Here is a 19,707-nt window from a genome sequence, read left to right as displayed (position 1 = left end):
CTGAGCTGTCGCTATTTCATTGGGTTTATTTCCCCGTACCATGACAGTAATACTGTATAATGATCTGTTCATGTCAGAGGATGACTGCTGACTCAGTAGGTGTAATCTGTTCCACTGCTGCTGTGTGCGTACAGAGGATACGAATAATAGAAATGTTTAGAGCTCCATAATGAATCATGTCCATAGATTTAGGATGATTCACAATAACTGTGGCCCAAATGACACCCTATTCCCTAGATAGAACACTACTTTTGACTAGAGACCTATGGTGATCCCTATGGGCTCTGGTCAAATGTAGTGCACAAGTGAATACGGTGCCATTTTGGATACAACCCTTTTCATTTTGTTATTTTACATTAAGCCTTGTTCATCAACATAGAACATGAGGAAAGACCATTAAGCCTTGTTCAACAACACAGACTGGGAAGAAAGACCATTAGGCCTTGTTCAACAACACAGACTGGGAAGAAAGACCATTAAGCCTTGTTCAACAACACAGACTGGGAAGAAAGACCATTAGGCCTTGTTCAACAACACAGACTGGGAAGAAAGACCATTAGGCCTTGTTCAACAACACAGACTGGGAAGAAAGACCATTAAGCCTTGTTCAACAACACAGACTGGGAAGAAAGGCCATTAAGCCTTGTTCAACAACACAGACTGGGAAGAAAGGCCATTAAGCCTTGTTCAACAACACAGACTGGGAAGAAAGACCATTAAGCCTTGTTCAACAACACAGACTGGGAAGAAAGACCATTAGGCCTTGTTCAACAACACAGACTGGGAAGAAAGACCATTAAGCCTTGTTCAACAACACAGACTGGGAAGAAAGGCCATTAAGCCTTGTTCATCAACATAGAACATGAGGAAAGACCATTAAGCCTTGTTCATCAACATAGAACATGAGGAAAGACCATTAAGCCTTGTTCAACAACACAGACTGGGAAGAAAGGCCATTAAGCCTTGTTCATCAACATAGAACATGAGGAAAGACCATTAAGCCTTGTTCAACAACACAGACTGGGAAGAAAGGCCATTAGGCCTTGTTCAACAACACAGACTGGGAAGAAAGACCATTAAGCCTTGTTCAACAACACAGACTGGGAAGAAAGACCATTAGGCCTTGTTCAACAACACAGACTGGGAAGAAAGGCCATTAGGCCTTGTTCAACAACACAGACTGGGAAGAAAGGCCATTAAGCCTTGTTCAACAACACAGACTGGGAAGAAAGGCCATTAGGCCTTGTTCAACAACACAGACTGGGAAGAAAGGCCATTAGGCCTTGTTCAACAACACAGACTGGGAAGAAAGGCCATTAGGCCTTGTTCAACAACACAGACTGGGAAGAAAGGCCATTAAGCCTTGTTCAACAACACAGACTGGGAAGAAAGGCCATTAAGCCTTGTTCAACAACACAGACTGGGAAGAAAGGCCATTAGGCCTTTGGTAACAGGAGTTACTGCAATGTAAAGGGGTTGCCGTGAATTTGACAGTATTAACAGTAAAGTCAGTATTTCATATTACAGTATATCTACAGTATTATTATATTATATTATTATTATTAAATTCAGTATTTCATATTACAATATAACTACAGTATTCTTATATTATATTATTAGTATTAAAGTCAGTATTTCATATTACAGTATATCTACAGTATTATTATATTATATTATTAGTATTAAATTCAGTATTTCATATTACAGTATATCTACAGTATATCTACAGTATTATTATATTATTACATTTAGTATTTCATATTACAGTATATCTACAGTATATCATTATTATTAAAGTCAGTATTTCATATTACAGTATATCTACAGTATTATTAAATTATATTATTATTATTAAAGTCAGTATTTCATATTACAGTATATCTACAGTATTATTATATTATTATTAAAGTCAGTATTTCATATTACAGTATATCTACAGTATTATATTATTATCAAATTCAGTATTTCATATTACAGTATATCTACAGTATTATTATATTATTATTAAAGTCAGTATTTCATATTACAGTATATCTACAGTATTATTATATTATATTATTATTATTAAATTCAGTATTTCATATTACAATATAACTACAGTATTCTTATATTATTATTATTATGTTATCAAAGCACACAACACTTAGTACAATACCCTAAAACTGACTGTATCATACTGTACAAAATTAAAAGCTACCATCATTGGAGTGAATGTTTGACTGAATGAATGGATGGATGAATGAAATTCTTTGAGGGGATGGGTTTGTATTTTACAGTATTTTACTGTAATTACAAGGGATTGGTGAAAGCATGTTGGCTACTAGGTAAAGTATTTCCACATTACAGCATATTAATTAATATTTGGTGTTTCATATGACTTACACTTCTAGAGCCAAAGGCTTCCAAACTGGTGACTACTTGGCAAAACAGACCAAAAGAACATGGCAACATGCTCAACCATTTAAGGGTTATGACTTCCTGCCACTCGAATTTGTCCCCTATAGATTTTAAATGGTTGAGGCACTGTAACCTCATAAGGAGTTTAATTGGTACAGCATTCTCACTCAAGGGTGCAACAAATATAGCCTCTTACAAGACATGCCTCAGAATAAATTAATGAGCCAGAAACATCAACACCATGCACCCACTAGCAGTCAATCGGTTTTTGGACCACCAAAAATACAATATGGCACTGTATTCTGTGGGGTTGAATTACACTACCATTCGAAATACAGCTATTCTTTCCAAGCCAACAACATTTTCCCACAATGCACCATCTTTTACAGTAAAACGTTTCAGATGATTTTACTGTTGATGATACCCCAAATGACAGTATAAACGACAGTTTTCCATTACGTTGTGTTTGTATCTGGTTGATGAGACGGAGCTAGTTATACGCAGTGATGTGTATAATATGAACATTGACAAACTGGATTCAAGGCTCGCTACTCAGAATAGGCTCTATGCATTACACCGCATCCAATGTTCTAATTTACTTCCTACCGTGTTGATGACTTCCGGAGCGATTTCTGCTATTGTTTTTATCATTAGCTTGCTAGCTATCTAACTGTCGTCGATGCATTTCTAGCTGAAATAGTTCGCAATGACTACTTTTAAATTACAGCCCCACGAAGGAGGTGCTAATGAACATTGTTCAGTGCCTCTGTGTTCAGTTTATTCCAAATGTAATGGTATTGTGAGCTTCCATAGTATCCCCTTCAATGTAGAGCACAGTAAAAGGTGGTTGGTGGCGGTACGTCGTGACAACTTTACTGTCACCAAACACGCAAAGGTGTGTAGTACACATTTTGTCGAGAGTGACTTAGTTGAGGGAAAAATTGGGTGATGACAATACCTGAAAAAGGGTGTTGTTCCTACAGTCTTCGCGTGGAACTAGCACATTCAAAAGAGACCTGGTGTTTGGGAAAGAAGACTGAAACCTCCTGCTTCGACTGAGGAGGATGAGGAACAAGGTGCGCTGTCTATGGACCATGCCATCTCTGATCCGGTCCAGACACATGATTACTGTGCCGTCTCTGATCCGGTCCAGACACATGATTACTGTGCCGTCTCTGATCCGGTCCAGACACATGATTACTGTGCCGTCTCTGATCCGGTCCAGACACTTGATTACTGTGCCGTCTCTGATCCGCTCCAGACACATGATTACTGTGCCGTCTCTGATCCGGTCCAGACACATGATTACTGTGCCGTCTCTGATCCGGTCCAGACACATGATTACTGTGCCGTCTCTGATCCGGTCCAGACACATGATTACTGTGCTGTCTGATCCGGTCCAGACACATGATTACTGTGCCATCTCTGATCCGGTCCAGACACATGATTACCGTGCAGTCCCTGACCCCGCAGCCCTGGACATGGCAAACCATAAGCACGTAAGAGAAATTGAGGAGCTTCGATCCAAGCTGGAGAAACTGACCGCTCAACACGGCTTTGGTCTACAGCGATTTGCTGGTTCTGACGAGGATATACATTTTTACACAAGGTACAGTAATCATTCATAATTTTATTGTCCCCAAGGGGAAATTTTGTTTCAGCGTCATGTACACATTTAAAGTGGCATTTAAATACAAAACAAAATTGACAATAAAACCTTCATAACAGTTACATAACAATAAAACATTTTTAATAAACAGACTAGCCTGGTGGCCTTACTGACTCGACAGGAACATTAGCCCGAGCTATTTAGGAGGGATGGCACAAATGACTGTCTAGTTGTTTTTCCCGCTGAGGGTGCCCTATACCATATTTATTATTATCAAGTATTACTATTCTTTATTTACTATTAATTATTATCCCAAAGTCCATCTTACATTTAAGAACATGCTTACTGTTATTTAAATTAAACACTGAAGTGATAGATGTGCAGAAGATGAGTGTGCAAGTAGCGGTACTGGGGTGCAAAGGAGCTAAATATATAACAATATGGTGATGAGGCATGTCATGACGTTGCCCTCTTTGGGTACAGAAAGCCCCACCCCCCTCACCCTGTCTCATACACCCAGGCTGCTGTGGTCAGAGAGATGTCATACATTCCTGGAGGAGATTATCTCCTCATGGCCACAGTATAGAGACAGAGTGAATTTTCATAGAGAACAAAGGAATTTCTTCCACCTCACAGAACTGGAGAACCAAACTTAATTAATGTTCTGAAGAAGGTATAAAAGATCGGTGAAGAATCCAGCTACGAACTGGTCCGTTTGGTACAATTTTGTGAAACTCATGGGAGTCGGCGGGACCCCGTTCCCAGACAGGTTAACTAAATCAGAGGACCGCCCATGAGCACAGTTAGGACCTGGCGTCATGAGAAAGCTTTTTCTGCTCTCCCGAATAAAACCCCCAATTTGACAATTTCTCAACAGACCATGTTGCTCTCAAATACGAGAGGACAAAGGTTGCAGACCAGCTTACCTCGATAGCGAGAGGGACAAGGTTTGAGACCAGACTGCTGAATCTTTTAACCATCCCACATGGTTAAACTCTTAGACTATTGATACCGACAGAATAAGAACAAGTCTTTGATATTAATTACTAGTCTGCCGACAACCACCGAAACATCTATTCTATAACGACATGAATGAATGTCACTCTGAACTCCCCATTCTAAGAGAGAGAGAGAGGACGGACAGACTCTCCAACAGAAACAAACTTTTCGACAGAGACCCGACGACACACTGAGCGTAAATATATATATTGATTGAAATTATTCCCGAATGAGTGAGCGTTCATGTGCAAAGGATTAGCATTTCAATTGTTATAATTATCAACTCTGTGTTGTCTTATCTCAGTCGACCCCTACTTCCCTTTTGTACACCAAGCCACGATGCTGGTTTATCCCACTAGGGAAACTCTGTTATCATTTCCCTGTAACTATCTACTGTTTGTGTGAATAACTTAGTTAGTAAACAAATGATTTTAAGACAATTGATGTATGGATGACTCATAGTGAAGTCTGGGTTTGTGTAGATAACCAACAATTTACGACGTTTGGAATGAGACTTTAAAAAAATATATATTTCACCTTTATTTAACCAGGTAGGCAAGTTGACAACAAGTTCTCATTTACAATTGCGACCTGGCCAAGATAAAGCAAAGCAGTTCGACAGATACAACGACACAGAGTTACACATGGAGTAAAACAAACATACAGTCAATAATACAGTATAAACAAGTTCATATACGATGTGAGCAAATGAGGTGAGATAAGGGGGGTAAAGGCAAAAAAAGGCCATGGTGGCAAAGTAAATACAATATAGCAAGTAAAACATTGGAATGGTAGATTTGCAGTGGAAGAATGTGCAAAGTAGAAATAAAAATAATGGGGTGCAAAGGAGCAAAACAAATAAATAAATAAAATAAATACAGTAGGGAAAGAGGTAGTTGTTTGGGCTAAATTATAGGTGGGCTATGTACAGGTGCAGTAATCTGTGAGCTGCTCTGACAGTTGGTGCTTACAGCTAGTAAGGGAGATAAGTGTTTCCAGTTTCAGAGATTTTTGTAGTTCGTTCCAGTCATTGGCAGCAGAGAACTGGAAGGAGAGGCGGCCAAAGAAAGAATTGGTTTTGGGGATGACCAGAGAGATATACCTGCTGGAGCGCGTGCTACAGGTGGGTGATGCTATGGTGACCAGCGAGCTGAGATAAGGGGGGACTTTACCGTATGAAGCGAGGGCCAGCCAACGAGAGCGTACAGGTCGCAGTGGTGGGTAGTATATGGGGCTTTGGTTTTGATAGCCTTTAGCCGCACCCTCATTCTACTCCTCCTCTGTTCCGCGGGTGATGTGGAGGTAAACCCAGGCCCTGCATGTCCCCAGGCACCCTCATTTGTTGACTTCTGTGATCAAAAAAGCCTTGGTTTCATGCATGTCAACATCAGAAGCCTCCTCCCTAAGTTTGTTTTACTCACTGCTTTAGCACACTCTGCTAACCCTGATGTCCTTGCCATGTCTGAATCCTGGCTCAGGAAGGCCACCAAAAATTCAGAGACTTACATACCCAACTATAACATTTTCCGTCAAGATAGAACTGCCAAAGGGGGAGGAATTTGCAGTTTACTGCAGAGATAGCCTGCAAAGTAATGTCATACTTTCCAGGTCCATACCCAAACAGTTCGAACTACTAATTTTGAAAATTACTCTCTCCAGAAATAAGTCTCTCACTGTTGCCGCCTGCTACCGACCCCCCTCAGCTCCCAGCTGTGCCCTGGACACCATTTGTGAATTGATCGCCCCCCATCTAGCTTCAGAGTTTGTTCTGTTAGGTGACCTAAACTGGGATATGCTTAACACCCCGGCAATCCTACAATCTAAGCTAGATGCCCTCAATCTCACACAAATCATCAAGGAACCCACCAGGTACAACCCTAAATCTGTAAACAAGGGCACCCTCATAGACGTCATCCTGACCAACTGGCCCTCCAAATACACCTCCGCTGTCTTCAACCAGGATCTCAGCGATCACTGCCTCATTGCCTGTATCCGCTACGGAGCCGCAGTCAAACGACCACCCCTCATCACTGTCAAACGCTCCCTAAAACACTTCTGTGAGCAGGCCTTTCTAATCGACCTGGCCCGGGTATCCTGGAAGGACATTGACCTCATCCCGTCAGTTGAGGATGCCTGGTCATTCTTTAAAAGTAACTTCCTCACCATTTTAGACAAGCATGCTCCGTTCAAAAAATGCAGAACTAAGAACAGATATAGACCTTGGTTCACTCCAGACCTGACTGCCTTAGACCAGCACAAAAATATCCTGTGGCGGACTGCAATAGCATCGAATAGTCCCCGCGATATGCAACTGTTCAGGGAAGTCAGGAACCAATACACGCAGTCAGTCAGGAAAGCTAAGGCCAGCTTCTTCAGGCAGAAGTTTGCATCCTGTAGCTCCAACTCTAAAAAGTTCTGGGACACTGTGAAGTCCATGGAGAACAAGAGCACCTCCTCCCAGCTGCCCACTGCACTGAGGCTAGGTAACACGGTCACCACTGATAAATCCATGATTATCGAAAACTTCAACAAGCATTTCTCAACAGCTGGCCATGCCTTCCGCCTGGCTACTCCAACCTCGGCCAACAGCTCCGCCCCCCGCAGCTACTCGCCCAAGCCTCTCCAGGTTCTCCTTTACCCAAATCCAGATAGCAGATGTTCTGAAAGAGCTGCAAAACCTGGACCCGTACAAATCAGCTGGGCTTGACAATCTGGACCCTCTATTTCTGAAACTATCCGCCGCCATTGTCGCAACCCCTATTACCAGCCTGTTCAACCTCTCTTTCATATCGTCTGAGATCCCCAAGGATTGGAAAGCTGCCGCAGTCATCCCCCTCTTCAAAGGGGGGGACACCCTGGACCCAAACTGTTACAGACCTATATCCATCCTGCCCTGCCTATCTAAGGTCTTCGAAAGCCAAGTCAACAAACAGGTCACTGACCATCTCGAATCCCACCGTACCTTCTCCGCTGTGCAATCTGGTTTCCGAGCCGGTCACGGGTGCACCTCAGCCATGCTCAAGGTACTAAACGATATCATAACCGCCATCGATAAAAGACAGTACTGTGCAGCCGTCTTCATCGACCTTGCCAAGGCTTTCGACTCTGTCAATCACCATATTCTTATCGGCAGACTCAGTAGCCTCGGTTTTTCGGATGACTGCCTTGCCTGGTTCACCAATTACTTTGCAGACAGAGTTCAGTGTGTCAAATCGGAGGGCATGCTGTCCGGTCCTCTGGCAGTCTCTATGGGGGTGCCACAGGGTTCAATCCCCGGGCCGACTATTTTCTCTGTATATATCAATGATGTTGCTCTTGCTGCGGGCGATTCCCTGATCCACCTCTACGCAGACGACACCATTCTATATACTTCCAGCCCGTCCTTGGACACTGTGCTATCTAACCTCCAAACGAGCTTCAATGCCATACAACACTCCTTCCGTGGCCTCCAACTGCTCTTAAACGCTAGTAAAACCAAATGCATGCTTTTCAACCGTTCGCTGCCTGCACCCGCACGCCTGACCAGCATCACCACCCTGGATGGTTCCGACCTTGAATATGTGGACATCTATAAGTACCTAGGTGTCTGGCTAGACTGTAAACTCTCCTTCCAGACTCATGTCAAACATCTCCAATCGAAAATCAAATCAAGAGTCAGCTTTCTATTCCGCAACAAAGCCTCCTTCACTCACGCTGCCAAACTTACCCTCGTAAAACTGACCATCCTACAGATCCTCGACTTCGGCGATGTCATCTTCAAAATTGCTTCCAACACTCTACTCAGCAAACTGGATGCAGTTTATCACAGTGCCATCCGTTTTGTCACTAAAGCACCTTATACCACCCACCACTGCGACTTGTATGCTCTAGTCGGCTGGCCCTCGCTACATATTCATCGCCAGACCCACTGGCTCCAGGTCATCTACAAGTCCATGCTAGGTAAAGCTCCGCCTTATCTCAGTTCACTGGTCACGATGGCAACACCCATCCATAGCACGCGCTCCAGCAGGTGTATCTCACTGATCATCCCTAAAGCCAACACCTCATTTGGCCGCCTTTCGTTCCAGTTCTCTGCTGCCTGTGACTGGAACGAATTGCAAAAATCGCTGAAGTTGGAGACTTTTATCTCCCTCACCAACTTCAAACATCTGCTATCTGAGCAGCTAACCGATCGCTGCAGCTGTACATAGTCTATCGGTAAACAGCCCACCCATTTTTACCTACCTCATCCCCATACTGTTTTTATTTATTTACTTTTCTGCTCTTTTGCACACCAATATCTCTACCTGTACATGACCATCTGATCATTTATCACTCCAGTGTTAATCTGCAAAATTGTAATCATTCGCCTACCTCCTCATGCCTTTTGCACACAATGTATATAGACTCTCTTTTTTTTCTACTGTGTTATTGACTTGTTAATTGTTTACTCCATGTGTAACTCTGTGTTGTCTGTTCACACTGCTATGCTTTATCTTGGCCAGGTCGCAGTTGCAAATGAGAACTTGTTCTCAACTAGCCTACCTGGTTAAATAAAGGTGAAATAAAAAAAAAATAAAAAAAATTGGTGACAAAACGGATTGCACTGTGATAGACTGCATCCAATTTGTTGAGTACGGTATTGGAGGCTATTTTGTAAATGACATCGCCGAAGTCGAGGATTGGTAGGATGGTCAGTTTTACAAGGGTATGTTTGGCAGCATGAGTGAAGGATGCTTTGTTGCGAAATAGGAAGCCAATTCTAGATTTAACTTTGGATTGGAGATGTTTGATGTGGGTCTGGAAGGAGAGTTTACAGTCTAACCAGACACCTAGGTATTTGTAGTTGTCCACGTATTCTAAGTCAGAGCCGTCCAGAGTAGTGATGTTGGACAGGCGGGCAGGTACAGGCAGCGATCGGTTGAAGAGCATGCATTTAGTTTTACTTGTATTTAAGAGCAATTGGAGGCCACGGAAGGAGAGTTGTATGGCATTGAAGCTTGCCTTGACTAACATGAGGTAAAGAATTCATTAATCAGAAGACTATTGATCAGATATGAAAATATCTGAAAAGTAATATTAGGAAAATTATAACTTTGTAATCGGAATATTTTCCTTGTTGCCCCGACTTCCTAGTTAATTACAGTTACATGATGAATCAGTTTAATTGTGTAATGCTAATTACAGTGAATCTAAAAGTCTTCAGTTAAGGATAGTAAAGACATGACAGGTAGATTGGATGGGCTATTTATTAATAATAATTACTTAAAAATCATACAATGTGATTATCTGGATTTTTGTTTTAGATTCCGTCTCTCACAGTTGAAGTGTACCTATGATAAAAATTACAGACCTCTACATGCTTTGTAAGTAGGAAAACCTGCAAAATCGTCAGTGTATCAAATACTTATTCTCCCCACTGTACATCTTGAACCCCTTTTCATTCTTGCGAGTCTCGGAGGCTGATTTAACAATTCGATGTACATCATTAATATTAATCTGAGGCAAGTCCTGAAGACACCTAGTAAAAAACTGTGACATAGTGGTAGTAACGTTATATCGTTGATAACAACGAGACTTACTTCCGTTCTATAGTATGCACCACTGGAAATTGCCACGCCGGTAGGTGGTGTGTTTAGAATATTTGATGATGGAATGTGCATAAGGTGTATTGTCCAACCCAGCCAATTATGCCTTGGAATATTTGTCACCCCACAGTGATCTAAACATATGAGGAATGGTAGTGGCAGTCTGGTGGTGAATATGGGGTATGGTAGAGGCAGTCTGGTGGTGAATATGAGGAATGGTAGTGGCAGTCTGGTGGGGAATATGGGGTATGGTAGTGGCAGTCTGGTGGTGAATATGGGGATTGGTAGAGGCAGTCTGGTGGTGAATATGAGGAATGGTAGAGGCAGTCTGGTGGTGAATATGGGGAATGGTAGAGGCAGTCTGGTGGTGAATATGAGGATTGGTAGAGGCAGTCTGGTGGTGAATATGAGGAATGGTAGAGGCAGTCTGGTGGTGAATATGGGGAATGGTAGTGGCAGTCTGGTGGTGAATATGGGGTATGGTAGAGGCAGTCTGGTGGTGAATATGAGGAATGGTAGAGGCAGTCTGGTGGTGAATATGAGGATTGGTAGAGGCAGTCTGGTGGTGAATGTGGGGAATGGTAGAGGCAGTCTGGTGGTGAATATGAGGAATGGTAGAGGCAGTCTGGTGGTGAATATGGGGAATGGTAGAGGCAGTCTGGTGGTGAATATGGGGAATGGTAGAGGCAGTCTGGTGGTGAATATGGGGATTGGTAGAGGCAGTCTGGTGGTGAATATGAGGAATGGTAGAGAGAGTCAGCATAGACAGGCTAGTGGTGAATATGGAGATTGGTAGAGGCAGTCCCTTTTCCTCATGGGCCATGGTCAAGAACTCTATTCCTCATGGGCCCTGGTCAAGAACCCTATTCCTTCTGGGCCCTGGTCAAGAACCCTATTCCTTCTGGGCCCTGGTCAAGAACCCTATTCCTTCTGGGCCCTGGTCAAGAACCCTTTTTCTTCTGGGCCCTGGTAAAGAACCCTATTCCTTATGGGCCCTGGTCAAGAACCCTATTCCTTCTGGTTCCTGGTCAAGAACCCTATTCCTTCTGGGCCCTGGTCAAGAACCCTATTCCTTATGGGCCCTGGTCAAGAACCCTATTCATCATGTGCCCTGGTCAAGAATCCTATTCATTATGGGCCCTGGTCAAGAACCCTATTCCTTCTGGGCCCTGGTCAAGAACCCTATTCCTTCTGGGCCCTGGTCAAGAACCCTATTCCTTCTGGGCCCTGGTCAAGAACCCTATTCCTTCTGGGCCCTGGTCAAGAACCCTATTCCTTCTGGGCCCTGGTCAAGAACCCTATTCCTTATGGGCCCTGGTCAAGATCCCTATTCCTTATGGGCCCTGGTCAAAATAAGTGCTTTATAACTGGAATTGGGCCATTCGGGACGAATCCATCTACTTTTTTTAGCCAACTGTTCACTGACTTGCCCTATGGATAATTGGTTTAACCTTGACAAGCCGGATTTGTGGCTAGCCAGCCGGCATTGGCTATCCCAGCCAGCCAGTCCTGTCCTGTCATATTTATCTTTACAATATTAGAAAGTCAGCCATAATAAGGAATCAGAGAGTACGATACAATATAACAGTAGTGGATCATCAGAGCGTATAGTGATCAGTTCAACTGCAGAGTAAGTGTATCTGCATTGTGGCAAGATTACATCATACCATTCCATGAGTGTATTTCAATAACAGAGTTATGATTCGAATATACAATATTTTCCCTACTGCAATGCTGTGGTGTCAACATGTCCTGTTTAATTCTGAGCCAACATCTCTGTTCTCCACTGATGTATTTCGACTGTTCTGGCCCTGTTTATCATGCAGTTCTGGTCGTGAATGTCTCTCTATCTCCCCTCTCCCTCCGTCCTCTCCAGACCCAGAGCCAGTGACAGGGGACATGGAGTCAGCCATGGCTGTGGACCTGAACCCCTGGGTGGACTATGAATTCAGGGTGGTGGCCAGCAACGCTATCGGGACAGGAGACCCCAGTGCCCCATCCAGAGGGGTCCGGACTAAAGAAGCAGGTAACTTTAGTGTGTGTGTGTGTGTGTGTGTGTGTGTGTGTGTGTGTGTGTGTGTGTGTGTGTGTGTGTGTGTGTGTGTGTGTGTGTGTGTGAAACTGTGTGCCACCAACACCACCTCTGTGGGTCCCTCATGATGGAATATAGCTCCCCTTCAGGTGTTGGAGGTCTGGGTTGTGGTGTGGGCCTAGCAGGTGGAGGTCTGGGTTGGGGTGTGGGCCTAGCAGGTGGAGGTCTGGGTTGTGGTGTGGGCCTAGCAGGTGGAGGTCTGGGTTGTGGTGTGGGCCTAGCAGGTGGATGTCTGGGTTGGGTTGTGGGCCTAGCAGGTGGAGGTCTGGGTTGGGGTGTGGGCCTAGCAGGTGGAGGTCTGGGTTGGGGTGTGGGCCTAGCAGGTGGGGGTCTGGGTTGGGGTGTGGGCCTAGCAGGTGAAGTTCTGGGTTGGGGTGTGGGCCTAGCAGGTGGGGGTCTGGTTGAGGTGTAGGCCTAGCAGGTGGATGTCTGGGTTGGGTTGTGGGCCTAGCAGGTGGAGGTCTGGGTTGGGGTGTGGGCCTAGCAGGTGGAGGTCTGGTTGGGGTGTGGGCCTAGCAGGTGGAGGTCTGGTTGGGGTGTGGGCCTAGCAGGTGGAGGTCTGGGTTGGGGAGTGGGCCCAGCTGGGTGAGAACATACAGTATGTAACTGACTACAGTTCAATCGCAAAATATTTTTTCTCTCACTAAGCGAAAGCATCACGTTTAACTGACATGTTTTTCTTACTCAACTAGCAAAACAAAAGAACCCATCTCGGCAGTTATACTATTTCTAAAGTAGAAATATACAAAGCATTCATGAAATCAGTATCTCCTGTTAAAAATGCAATGCAGATAAAGCAGCTGGTAAAATAGACTATTTACACCAGTCAACTTTGCTACGGCATTTCTAAATGCGTCCCAAATGGCACCCTATTCCCTCTGTAGTGCACTATTTTAGACCAGGGCCCATAGGGTTTCTATTCCCTATGTAGTCCACTACTTTAGACCAGGGCCCATAGGGTTCCTAATCCCTATGTAGTCCACTACTTTAGACCAGGGCCCATAGGGTTCCTATTCCCTCTGTAGTCCACTACTTTAGACCAGGGCCCAAAGGGTTCCTATTCCCTCTGTAGTCCACTACTTTAGACCAGGGCCCAAAGGGTTCCTATTCCCTCTGTAGTGCACTACTTTAGACCAGGGCCCATAGGGTTCCTATTCCCTCTGTAGTGCACTACTTTAGACCAGGGCCCATAGGGTTCCTATTCCCTCTGTAGTGCACTACTTTAGACCAGGGCCCAAAGGGTTCCTATTCCCTCTGTAGTGCACTACTTTAGACCAGGGCCCATAGGGTTCCTATTCCCTCTGTAGTGCACTACTTTAGACCAGGGCCCAAAGGGTTCCTATTCCCTCTGTAGTGCACTACTTTAGACCAGGGCCCATAGGGTTCCATTTTGGATGTAGACTGTTTCTGTTCCTAACTGTGCGTATGTATGTAATCCAAACCAGGGATTGTTTTCAAGAAATATAATATATAAACCTGGCCTTGGCTGAGGTGCTGAGGCTCTGAGTGGCTGAGGCTATAAGACTCTGAGTTGTTGAGGCTCTGAGATTCTGAGAGGCTGAGTGGCTGAGGCTCGGAGAGGCTGAGTGGCTGAGGCTCTGAGAGGCTCTGAGAGGCTGAGGCTCTTAGAGGCTCTGAGTGGCTGAGGCTATAAGACTCTGAGTTGTTGAGGCTCTGAGATTCTGAGAGGCTGAGTGGCTGAGGCTCGGAGAGGCTGAGTGGCTGAGGCTCTGAGAGGCTCTGAGAGGCTGAGGCTCTTAGAGGCTCTGAGTGGCTGAGGCTCTGAGAGGCTCTGAGTGGCTGAGGCTCTGAGAGGCTCAGTGACTGAGTCGCTGAGACTCTGAGTGGCTGACACTCTGGGGCTCTGAGACTCTGAGTGGCTGAGACTCTGAGTGGCTGAGACTCTGAGTGGCCGAGTGGCTGAGACTCTGAGTGGCCCAGTGGCTCAGGCTCTGAGTGGCTGAGGCTCTGAGTGGTTGAGGCTCTGTGGCTCTGAGACTCTGTGTCTCTGTGTCTCTGTGGTTCTGAGGCTATGTGTCTCTGGGGCTCTCTCTCTGTGGCTATGAGGCTCTGAGGCTCTGTTTCTCTATGTCTCTGTCTCTGTGTCTCTGCCTTGCATCTGCTTATTTAACAAACTCCTCAACCAATTAAAGCAGCTGCTCACATGCCCAAGATCACCATGCGCAATACCAAGCGTCTGCTGGAGTGGTGTAAAGCTTGCCGCCATTGGACTAGGGAGCAGTGGAAATGCGTTCTCTGGAGTGATTAATCACTACTTTTCACCATCTGGTAGTCCGACGGACAAATCTGGGTTTGGCGGATGCCAGGAGAACGCTACCTGCCCCAATGCATAGTCCCAACTGTAAAGTTTGGTGGATGAGGAATGATGGTCTGGGCCTGTTTTTCATGGTTTGGGCTAGGCCCCTTAGTTCCACTAAAATGATATGTTTTTATGTTTTATTAAACCGTTTGTAGGGGATGAATCAGCTTTAATATTGCAGCTAGATTGTAGCTTCCATCAATGTAATTTGTTTGCATCATCTCCAATCACCCAACATCAGTACCAGTCTCACTAATACTCTTGTGGCTGAATCTATGGAAACAATTCCAATCGAATCAAATGTTATTTGTCACTTGCGCCGAATGCAAGTCGTAGCCAAAAGTCTTGAGAATTACACAAAAATTAATTTCCACAACGTTTGCTGCTTCAGTGTCTTTAGATATTTTTGTCAGATGTTACTATGGAAGACTGAAGTATAATTACAAGCATTTCATAAGTGTCAAAGGCTTTTATTGACAATTATATGAAGTTGATGCAGAGTCAATATTTGCATTGTTGACCCTTCTTTTTCAAGACCTCTGCAATCCGCCCTAGTACGCTGTCAATTAACTTCTGGACCACATCCTGACTGATGGCAGCCCATTCTTGCATAATCAATGCTTGGAGTTTGTCAGAATTTGTGGGTTTTTGTTTGTCCACCCACCTCTTGAGGATTGACCACAAGTTCTCAATGGGATTAAGGTCTGGGGAGTTTCCTGGCCATAGACCCAAAATATTGATGTTTTGTTCCCCGAGCCACTTAGTTATCACTTTTGCCTTATGGGAAGGTGCTCCATCATGCTGGAAATGGCATTGTTTGTCACCAAACTGTTCCTGGATGGTTGGGAGAAGTTGCTCTCGGAGGATGTGTTTGTACCATTCTTTATTCATGGCTGTGTTCTTAGGCAACATTGTGAGTGAGCCCACTCCCTTGGCTGAGAAGCAACCCCACACATGAATGGTCTCAGGATGCTTTACTGTTGGCATGACACAGGACTGATGGTAGCGCTCACCTTGTCTTCTCCAGACAAGCTTTTTTCCCCAAATAATCGGGAATGGGTTTCATCAGAGAAAATTACTTTACCCCAGTCCTCAGGTATACAGTCGTGGCCAAAAGTTTTGAGAATGACACAAATATGAATTTTCACAGTCTGCTGCCTCAGTTTGTATGATGGCAATTTGCATATACTCCAGGCCATTTTGGAGGATGGCCTGGTGTCAAGAAGGGCAGCAAAGAAGCCACCTCTCTCCAGGAAAAACATCAGGGATAGACTCATGTTCTGCAAAAGGTACAGGGATTGGACTGCTGACAGTGGAATGCTGACTGACAAGCCCTTTACCAACAATGCATTTTTCAGTGATGCCCTCCCTGCAGCAATGTTCCAACATCTAGTGGAAAGCCTTACCAGAAGAGTGGAGGCTGATATAGCAGTAAAGGGGGGACCAACTCCATATTAATACCTATGGTTTTGGAATGAGATGTTGGATGAGGAGGTGTCCATGAGATGTTGGATGAGGAGGTGTCTTTGAGATGTTGGATGAGGAGGTGTCCATGAGATGTTGGATGAGGATGTTGGATGAGGATGTGTCCATGAGATGTTGGATGAGGAGGTGTCCATGAGATGTTGGATGAGGAGGTGTAAATGAGATGTTGGATGAGAAGGTGTCTATGAGATGGTTGGATGAGGAGGTGTCCATGAGATGTTGGATGAGGAGGTGTCTATGAGATGTTGGATGAGGAGGTGTCTATGAGAAGGTTGGATGAGGAGGTGTCCATGAGATGTTGGATGAGGAGGTGTCCATGAAATGTTGAATGAGGAGGTGTACTACTGTATATTATGAATAGTGATTCTTTATAAATAAAAAGTATTCTAAATGGCATATACTGGTATAACTCTACTTTTACGATTCCGTTTGGGTTTCTTGGGACAAGAGCTATGGGTCACCGATACTGTAGTGGTATTGAAGCTTGTATTTTCCACATTTCAACTGGTCTTGAGTCTCTTCAAATGAGTAGAGCTATGGGTTGAGCAGAGTTGAACTGACTTGGTAAATAACAGTCAACTAGGGTCTTGCAGGAGATATGACGTGTGATGGCTGGTGTTGTTTTCTTGTGTCCAAAACTTCCAGTCCCCTCGGTGGCCCCAGCTAACGTCAGTGGAGGGAACGGCCGCAGGCATGAACTGGTCACCTCCTGGGAGGTAAGGGCCTTTTTTAACCTCTAATCCTCAACAACACTGCCCTCGCTAGCTCAGATACACACACACACTCACTCACTCTCTCACACACTAACCCTAGTCCTCTTAACCCCACTCCATAAAACAGAACTCTCCTATTTCAGGCGCTTAGTGTCTTGACTTTCATTAATCTGATGACTGTTATTTATTTATTCCACTAACTATGTTTAATTGTTACCCGATTCAATTAATCACATAACAATTAACTCATTAGGAATTTGGGGCACCATGGAAGAAGTTGTTAATTAATTACTATCTCCCAAATTAAACTCAAGAATATATACAGTTGATATGTATACAAATATACTACATACAGTTGAAGTCGGAAGTTTACATACACATTAGCCAAATTCCTGGCATATAATCCTAGTAACAATTCCCTGTTTTAGGTCGGTTAGAATCACCACTTTATTTTAAGAATGTGAAATGTCAGAATAATAGAAGAGAGAATGATTTATTTCAGCCTTAATTTCTTTCATACCATTCCCAGTGGGGCAGAAGTTTACATACACTCAATTAGTATTTGGTATCATTGCATTTAAACTGTTTAACTTCGGTCAAATGTTTCGGGTTGCCTTCCACAAGCTTCCCACAATAAGTTGGGTGAATTTGGCCCATTCCTCCTGACAGAGCTGGTGTAACTGAGTCAGGTTTGTAGGCCTCCTTGCTCGCACACGCTTTTTCATTTCTGCCCACTGTCACGCCCTGACCTTAGAGAGACTTTTTATGTCTCTATTTGGTTTGGTCAGGGTGTGATTTGGGGTGGGCATTCTATGTTTTTGTTTTCTATGATTTTGTATTTCTATGTTTTGGCCGGGTATGGTTCTCAATTAGGGACCACTGTCTTTCGTTGTCTCTGATTCGGAACCATACTTAGGTTGCCCTTTCCCTCCTCTCAGTGTGGGAAGTTAACTTTGTTTGTGGCACATAGCCCTTAAGCTTCACAGTTGTTTTTGTATTGTTTATTGTGTTTGTCGGCGTCATCCTAACCCTAATAAAAATGAATATGTACGCCCACCAAGCTGCGCTTTGGTCCTCTTCCTTTGACGGCCGTGACACAAACAAATGTTCTATAGGGTTGAGGTCAGGGCTTTGTGATGGCCACTCCAATACCTTGACTTTGTTGTCAACAACTTTGGAAGTATACTTGGGGTCATTGTCCATTTGGAAGACCCATTTGCGACCAAGCTTTAACTTCCTGACTGATGTCTTGAGATGTTGCCATCTATTTTGTGAAGTTCACCGGTCCCTCCTGCAGCAAAGTACCCCCACAACATGATTCTGTGGTTCTGTGATTCTACCTCCGTGCTTCACAGTTGGGATGGTGTTCTTCGGCTTGCAAGCCTCCCCCTTTTTCCTCCAAGTATAACGATGGTCATTATGGCCAAACAGTTCTATTTTTGTTTCATCAGACCAGAGGACATTTCTCAAAATAGTACGATCCTTATCCCCATGTGCAGTTGCAAACCGTAGTCTGGCTTTTTTATGGCGGTTTTGGAGCAGTGGCTTCTTCCTTCCTGAGCGGGCTTTCAGGTTATGTCGATTTAGGACTCGTTTTACTGTGGATATAGATACTTTTGTACCTGTTTCCTCCAGCATCTTCACAGGGTGCTTTGCTGTTGTTCTGGGATTGATTTGCACTTTTCGCACCAAAGTACGTTCATCTCTAGGAGACAGAATGCGTCTCCTTCCTGAGCTGTTTGATTGCTGCGTGGTCCCATGGTGTTCATACGTGCGTACTATTGTTTGTACAGATGAATGTGGTACCTTCAGACGTTTGGAAATTTCTCCCAAGGATGAACCAGACTTGTGGACGTCTACAGTTTTTTCGGAGGTCTTGGCTGATTTCTTTTGATTTACCCATGATGTCAAGCAAAGAGGCACTGGGTTTGAAGGTAGGGCTTGAAATACATCCACAGGTACAGCTCCAGTTGACTCAAGTTTTGTCAATTAGCCTATCAGAAGCTTCAAAAGCCATGACATAATTTTCTGATATTTTCCAAGCTGTTTAAAGAACTTCTTTGGGATAGGAGTAAACTGCCACTTACTCAGTCCCAAATGCTAATATATGCATATTAGGGCAGTACCATCCCACTGACAAGCTTTCTGACCTCATGTGGTGCGTGACTACTTAATGTGCAAAGGATATGATTAGAAGTTCTCTCTTATGACTCCTAAAATCACATTCGTATCTTAACAAAAATAGTTTCATCCATTTTGATATTACAGACAGTGTATTTGATGGAAACTTGACAGATAAAGGGGATTTCCTTCCTAAGTTACAGTATTTAGTTCATACAGTTTTTAATAACATCCTCAGCCAGGAGTCATGACACTAGCTACTAACATATGTGACACCAGGAACTGTATGTCATTGATCCAAACCGATTCCACAGGGCTTGAGTCCGAATAAGGCCCTAAAATGACAATAAAGAAAGCATGTATACATGCCCAGAGCCTGGAGCTACTAAACTCAGCCTGGAGCT

The 19,707-nt window shown here is 44.1% G+C and overlaps 2 protein-coding genes across 40 annotated transcripts in view; one reads left to right on the top strand and one right to left on the bottom strand.

Annotated features, from left to right (window-relative positions):
- LOC112214694 (receptor-type tyrosine-protein phosphatase delta) overlaps positions 1–19,707 on the bottom strand; it is a 905,847-nt gene that overhangs the window by 515,334 nt on the left and 370,806 nt on the right. The window lies entirely within an intron of this gene.
- LOC112267515 (contactin-5-like) overlaps positions 1–19,707 on the top strand; it is a 210,093-nt gene that overhangs the window by 117,793 nt on the left and 72,593 nt on the right. The window contains exons 10-11 of the mRNA XM_042298356.1: positions 12,449–12,598; positions 17,115–17,185. Of these exons, the coding sequence (XP_042154290.1) occupies positions 12,449–12,598; positions 17,115–17,185 (221 nt within the window). The remainder of the gene's footprint in view (positions 1–12,448; positions 12,599–17,114; positions 17,186–19,707) is intronic.

This window comes from Oncorhynchus tshawytscha, linkage group LG15, assembly GCF_018296145.1.
Source record: "Oncorhynchus tshawytscha isolate Ot180627B linkage group LG15, Otsh_v2.0, whole genome shotgun sequence".
NCBI classification, from domain to species: Eukaryota; Metazoa; Chordata; class Actinopteri; order Salmoniformes; family Salmonidae; genus Oncorhynchus; species Oncorhynchus tshawytscha.
This window is presented reverse-complemented; position numbering and strand designations above follow the sequence as displayed.